Below are 7,208 nucleotides of genomic sequence, written 5' to 3'. Positions count from 1 at the left end.
ATCCCTTGCAGCTATAAGCATGTCATCAACATATAGTAAGAGATATACCATATCATCAATACTTGATCCCTTAGTGTAAACACATGGATCCTTCCTGCACCTCTGGAACTTTTGAGACTTCATAAAATCATCAAACTTCTTGTTCCACTGCCTAGGTGACTGCTTTAAACCATAGAGAGACTTCTTCAGAAGACAAACCTTGTCTTCATTTCCTTTCTCTATGAAACCTTCTGGCTGCTCCATGTAGATGACTTCATCAAGTGTACCGTGTAAGAAAGCAGTCTTGACATCCAGTTGCTCCAACTCCAGGTTGAAGTTCACCACAATTGATAACATGATTCGAATAGAAGCATGCTTGACCACCGGAGCAAATATCTCATTGTAGACCACTCCCTCAACTTGTGTATACCTTTTAGCAACAAGTCTCGACTTATACCTGCGATCTTCCACTCCTGGAATACCTTCTTTAATCTTGTGAATCCATTTACACCCGATTATCCTTTGGTTTTCCGGCTTTGGGACGAGCTCATAAGTATCATTCTCATCCAGAGATTGCTTCTCCTCTCCCATAGACTTGTACCACTTGTCCCAGTCTCTACTCCTTCTAGCTTCTGCTAGTGACTTTGGTTCATCTATCTCCAAGCTTTCTGCTGTTGCCAAAGCATAAGCTACAAAATAAGATCCTTCAAACCTCGATGGTGGTCTGATGACTCTCCTTTCTCTGTCTCTTGCTAACAGATAATCATCAAAAGACTCCACGTGGCTCTGATTTTCCTCCTCTTCTTCCTCAGATTCCTCTTCCTCTTCTGATTCAGTTTCTAATTGTGAACTTCCCGAAGTATCTCCACCTTGACCAGTAGATTCTCCACTTCCTGAAGCTTCTCCACCTTGACCGGTAGACTCTTGAACTGAACCAGTTGTAGTCGGTCCTTGGATCAGATCAGTGCTAAAAGTGACTTTCTTCTTCTTCTTAGATTTAGTCGCTTCCTTCTGATCTCGATCTTTATACAGCTTCTCCTCATCAAAGACTACATTCCTGCTGATAGTACACATTTCCTCATCTTGTAACCACACCCTGTAACCTTTAGTACCATGTGGATAACCCATGAAGAATCCCTTAACAGCTCTTGGACTTAGCTTGTCCTCTGTTCTGTGTACATAAGCAACACAACCAAACCGCCTGAGATGACTGTAATCAACCTTTGACCCTGACCATACTTCCTCTGGAATCTGAAACCTCAAAGATTCACTAGGAGACCTGTTTATCAGATAAACCGCAGTCGACGTTGCCTCAGCCCAGAACTTCTTCTCTAACCCCGTTTCTGCCAACATACACCTGATCTTATCCGCTATTGTCCTGTTCATCCTTTCAGCCACTCCATTCTGCTGTGGAGTATAAACGCAAGTCCTGTGCCGTTTAATCCCTGAGTCTTGACAAAGCTTATCCATCTGATTGTTGCAGAACTCCAATCCATTATCTGTCCTTAGACACTTGATCTTCTTCTTTGTTTGATTTTCCACAAGTGCCTTCCACTCTGAAAAATTCTCAAACACCTCATCTTTACTCCTTAAGAATCTGATCCAGACCTTCCTTGAGTAATCATCGATGAATGTAAGAAAGTATCTACATCCCGACAGAGTTGGCTCATTTGAAACCGAGCCCCATAGATCACTGTGAATGTATTCAAGAATACCTTTAGTAGTGTGTTTCCCCTCTGGAAAGCTTTGCTTGTGGGACTTTCCAAGTACACACTCCTCACAAAAATCTAATGTGTGGACCTCCTTTGAGTCTAGATAACCTCCTTTGACCAGTAGATTCATGTTCTTTAGACTCATGTGTCCTAACCTTGAGTGCCATCTGTTTGTCAAGTTCACTTCAGCTCTGACTACAGATGCTTCTCCCTTCACCACCGACCCTTGCAAATAATAAAGCCCATCTTGATATTTCCCAGAAATCACCTTTTGACCATTCTTGTAGAAAGTAACCATGAAGTCTTCCCCTTCATACTTGCAACCGCTCTTTTCTAACTGGCCATAAGATATGAGATTCCTGCTCATGGTTGGCATATATCTCACCTCAGTCAAGATAACTGTAGCTCCTTCTGAGTTTATGATCTTCAGCTTGCCCATACCTTTGACTTCACTTGAAGTATTGTTACCCATCAATACCTTTCCACCTTCAAACTCCTTGAAATCAAATAAAGCATCTCTATCTGGTGTAATGTGTAATGTACAACCAGAATCCATGACCCACTCACTCTTGGGGTCCTTTTCACTTGCTGTCAAGATCATAGGAAACTCCTTTTCCTGAGCAACATTTGCAGAATCAGTTGCTCTCCCATTCTTCCTTTCAGGACAATCTTTCTTGAAGTGTCCTTCCTTCCCACATACCCAACACTCTCTAGCTTTCTGTTGATTCCTTGGTCTAGATTTAGACCTTGAATCCCTGCTCTTGGATCTTCCACTCGACTGACCAGAACTCTTCCTCTCAGGTCTACCCCTGGACACAACCAAACCTTCTGCATTTGACTTAACCTTTCCAATGAGCCCCTTTTCCTTTAGCTCAACTTCCTTGGCATATGCAGAACTGGTTACTTCATTCAGAGTCAGTGTTTCCTTCCCATTACCGTATTTAAGTGTATGAACCAGTGAGTCGAACTGCCTTGGGAGACTCGACAGGACCTGGATAGCTTGGTCCTCATCACTCACATTAATGTTCAAACTCGCCAAATCGTCTACCAGTTTCGGAAACACATCAAGATTCTCCTCTACGCTTTTGTGCTCTTCCATCTTAAAGCTGGCAAACCTCTGCTTCAAATAAATTCGGTTAGGTAAGGACTTGGTTTGATAATCCCTTTCCAGAGCCTTCCACACTCCTAGAGCTGTTGTCTCCTTCATAACCTTCCGTAAGATCATATTGCTAAGAGCAGAGCATATCAGATTCTTTGCTCTCTTATCCTTCTCCTTTTTCAGCGGATCAACCGGAGAACTCATAGCTTCTGTGACCTCACCTTCCTTTTCTTTCCCTTTAACAGAACTGCTGGATCCATCTTCTTCAAGAACAAAATCCAAACCCTGAAGCTCAAGCTGCATAAGCATTTTAAACTTCCATAACCCAAAGTCTCCTTGACCGTCAAACTTCTCCACCTCAAATTTACCTTGAGCTGGCTCCATGACTCAAGACTTTAACTTCTGCTAAAAAAAAACTGAACACTCAGACCAGAAATCCGTAACTTCTTCAAACAACTCCAAACACTGAACAGAACCAGAAACCCCTGAACATGTGCAGCCAAACACCAATAGCAGATCAGAAACTGAAAACCACAACCTCTCCTCTGCTGAACCTGATGCTCTGATACCACTTGTTGAGATATTTCTCCTTAAACCAATTAACCGGTTTATATCTCACTTGACTAATTTAACCTAGCACATTTCCTGATGTTGTTTGAGTTTGTTAAAGACACAAGAGAATTTTTGACCCAGTTCCCTTTCGGTACATCTGGGGAGAGGACGGCACTCTCAACGATTCACTAGTATCAAGTGTTTACAAGAGCTTTCTTTACACAACAACCTCTGTGTCTCTCTATTCACCTAGAGACAACACAACAATGAGCTAAAGACCTAAGCTCACTGAACCTGTGTGTATAAGAGATGAAACCCACACTCACTGGAGAAGAAACAGCCTGAGACTCTTGACCAGATCTCCCTTTTGGCTTCTCCTTGTAGATACTCCTTCTAACTCTTCTCTTTACTCTTGCTTCTTGCCTCTCTCCTTCTCTAATCTCTCCTTATGTTCAATGAGTGTTAGTAGGCAAGAAATTAGGTTTAGAGACTATATTTAGTGTCTCCCTAAACCTAATCACTAATGGACTTTCGACCATAATAAAGCCCAACAAGTCATAAACAGATTTCCCATAACTTAGCTTCTCAAGTCTTGTGCTTTCCTCAAGTCTTGTGCTTTCTTCTCAAGTCTTGTGTATAACATAACTCAGCCAAGAAAGTGTTATCCACCAAATTGCTCATAATCAACACGCAGCTTATAAATAACCGCACGTGACGCTAGAGTAATCGAGTTCCGTTTACCGTAGCTGGACCCCACACTGTCACTATCAAGCTCTGCCGCCTCAACGCCGTAACATTTACACTGCATACCGTTTGACGACTCGAAAACTACACATAGTTGATTCTTTAAAAAAGAAAAACGGTCTGGTGTTTTTTTTCCCAAGGCCTTGCCTCTCGCTCTCTCTCTCTCTCCGTAGCCTTGCATCGGACTAGATTTTGATGTCGGGATATAAAACCCAAACGACGCCGTTCTTCATACTACTGCGCCTTCTCTTCCTTAGGAAGAAGGGCATTACCGTCAATCGTCCTCGTGTCCTCCTCCGCAATCCATTCGGTAATACTATCAATGGACCTCCTTAGAGGATGATTAACCATAAATCCCATATGGGTTGCTTAATGAGTATTTAATTAATTAATTGAACTTTGATTGTACCTAATCACTTTAGTTAAGATTTCATTACGATGTGTCCTCCAATGGAAGGATCTTAATAAGGAGTTCTTAAATTTTTTTTTCTTTAAAAATAAAATTAAAATAAAACATAATAAAATAGAACATTTTAAACATAAAATATTTAAAAAAAACAAGGATTAATAAAATAAACGAGCCGAGTAATTTTAAAGAAACATGCCCAACTCAGTTGTTATCTTCCATAAATGTTCGACCAAATCATGTTTGAGTTGTTGATGCATTTGTCTATCACGAATTCTTGTTCAAACACCCATCATATTGGCGATATTTGTAGGCATGTCCGTAGAAAAATCGAGATCAACATGTGAAGTTCCGGTGTCTTCTCCTTGTTGGAACTCTGAAACATCATACTGAGTGTATCCATCTCGTTCGTCTTCCACGATCATATTATGGAGTATGATAATGCTCTCATAATCTTTCCGATCTTGACTTTATCCCAAAAAGCATTGGATTTTTAACAATGGCAAAGCGAGCTTGCAAGACTCCAAAAGCATGCTCGACATCTTTTCGTACAACTTCTTGATGTTGAGCAAATAATCTCGCTTTCGGCCCTTGTGGTATTGGAATAGATTGGATAAAAGTTGTCCATTTCGGATAAATACCGACTCATAGTCAGCTAGTTCTTGTTTTGCTACTAATGACTCAAATAGCTTCATCTTTGTCAGCCTCTCTTTTGCAGCGATATCCTCCTTCCTGATACTCCACAGACTGTGAAACTCAGTTAATCTCTTACCCTCTACCATCGTCTTCTTACCAAAGCCCTTTGAAGCCTTAACACCCGGTGGGCGAATGGTGGTCTGCTCTTCTTCACCAGTGGTGGTTTCAAATACGTAAGAGCTCGATGATTGTGCACTCTCATCACACTTCCTCTTTTTACTGCTTCCTGCGGTTTTAGCTGCTGGCAATTCACACCATTTCTGGTCATTCCGCAACTCCTTTCATGCATGCTCAAGACTGAACTTCTTTTTGTGGTTGTTGTAGAAGATCTCATGCGCAAGTTTGAGAACATCGTTCTCATTTTGGCCACTACTCTTCTCTCTTGTTGCAGAGTCATAAGCCCCACAAAATTTGTTCACTTGGTCATTGATCTTCTGCCATTGGTTCTTACAATGCGATGACTCTCTCGGTTCATAACCTGCAACCTTGGGACTAGCCGCAAAGTATGCAGCAACCCTTTCCAGAACGCACCGGCTCTTTGCTCATTACCTACAACCGGGTCTTTGCTTGTGTTAAGCCAAGCGCTAATGAGAGCAACATCATCTACAGGCGTCCAAGACCTCCTTTCCTTACGCTCTCCAGGAGTCTCTGCTTCCGTTACTTGACTGCTAAAGAGAGGGACTTGGGAGGAAGAAACTTCACCACTGTCTTGAACAAAGCCAAAGACAGTCTCTTGCTGACTATTCAGAAGGTCTACAAAGTTTGAGACCGGTATATATGAATTGGAATCCATATTTGGTAGATGGAAGAGAAGAAAGTAATGAGAAGTAGAAGTAGAAGAAAGCTATGAGAAAAAGAAGTAGAAGAAGGATATATTTTTATAGAAGAGAAGAAGGAAAGAAGCATTGATCACCTTTGATCAACGAATTCAACACCCAACCATGTCGAGTAGACCCTTAACTAACACATTTATCCCTTGTTCTAAAACGTGCCGCCTGGGACCGATTACTCGGCGAATAAATGTAAATCGGGGAACCACTGTGGCGTTTTGCCCCAATTCGCCTTAAAACTCGGATCCTTCGCAAAAGTTCGATTTTTTTCTAAATTGGAAGCTCAAAATTATAGTTTTCTTTGCAAATCCATCATAACTGAGCATAAACATAAGAAATAACAGTGAAAACGCGTAAGAATCGTGAAAAAAAAGGCAGAGAACATCAAAATGAAGGTTTGTTCTCGACAAGTAAAAGGAAGAAGACGGAGGTAGTTTCGTAAATTAACGTTTATTAAAGAAAAATGTAAAAAACATAACAAAACTCCCCCCCCAACCAACTCGAACCCGCTTGATCTAGGTGAAATAAATTCTCCCTAATCACTAGAATATGGTAAATTCTTGAAAATTTTACACATTAATTATATCTAATAAAAACACATAAAATTAATCCCCGATTAATTCCCGATTAATCTCCGATTATTTCATAAATCGCTAGGCGCTACCCGAGCGTACGTACAGCGCCTAGCGAGTTCCCGAACATGGCATTTATCTAACGCATTAATCACACATCAACTAACACATTTATCTAACACATCTATTTATTACTACAATGGCAATAAAACCGAGTTAACTCTATTCAATTCAAACCGCAAAAGTAATCAGTTCACATGCACAGACGAGATCAACATCAAAAACACAATCAGTTCAATCCAAAAGCATAATACTGAGTTAAATCAATTCAATTCAGACCAAAAGCACAATCAGTTCAATTTAAAAGCATAAAATCGAGTTCAATCTATTCAATTCAAACCAAATGCACAAGCAGTTCACACACACAAACGAAATCAACATCAATCTGAGACTAATAAATTTTTTATCATTCTGTGAATCAATGTAAACTTATATACATAAGCTGTGTGTTACCTTTATTGCCATTGTAGTCACACCTTTATGTCTCTTGACCCGAACCATCTTCATTGAACATATGTCCTCTTCATCCGAACCATCTCAGCACACAAAGAAAAAAGC

The 7,208-nt window shown here is 40.7% G+C and overlaps 1 protein-coding gene across 1 annotated transcript; it reads right to left on the bottom strand.

Annotated features, from left to right (window-relative positions):
• Window positions 1–4,003: 4,003 nt before the first annotated feature.
• On the bottom strand, window positions 4,004–5,981 carry LOC125579759. Its single transcript, XM_048743600.1, has 3 exons — window positions 5,667–5,981; window positions 5,134–5,466; window positions 4,004–4,144 (listed from the first exon to the last, which is right to left on the bottom strand). The coding sequence occupies exons 1-3, from the start codon at window positions 5,979–5,981 to the stop codon at window positions 4,004–4,006; spliced, it is 789 nt and encodes a 262-aa protein (XP_048599557.1).
• Between the last annotated feature and the right edge of the window lie 1,227 nt (window positions 5,982–7,208).

Source organism: Brassica napus, chromosome C1 (genome assembly GCF_020379485.1).
Source record: "Brassica napus cultivar Da-Ae chromosome C1, Da-Ae, whole genome shotgun sequence".
Lineage (NCBI taxonomy): Eukaryota > Viridiplantae > Streptophyta > Magnoliopsida > Brassicales > Brassicaceae > Brassica > Brassica napus.
The sequence above is the reverse complement of the archived record's forward strand: the minus strand, read 5'-3'. Positions and strand labels throughout refer to the sequence as shown.

What these genes read in the sequence shown, in the direction of transcription:
- LOC125579759 (XM_048743600.1), bottom strand. Translation starts at nt 5,981, where the DNA reads ATGGATTCCAATTCATATATACCGGTCTCAAACTTTGTAGACCTTCTG. An exon ending in GGCTAGTCCCAAGGTTGCAG is followed by an intron (nt 5,467 to 5,666) that starts GTTATGAACCGA and finishes CATGCATGAAAG; the next exon opens with GAGTTGCGGAATGACCAGAA. An exon ending in AACTAGCTGACTATGAGTCG is followed by an intron (nt 4,145 to 5,133) that starts GTATTTATCCGA and finishes AACGGTATGCAG; the next exon opens with TGTAAATGTTACGGCGTTGA.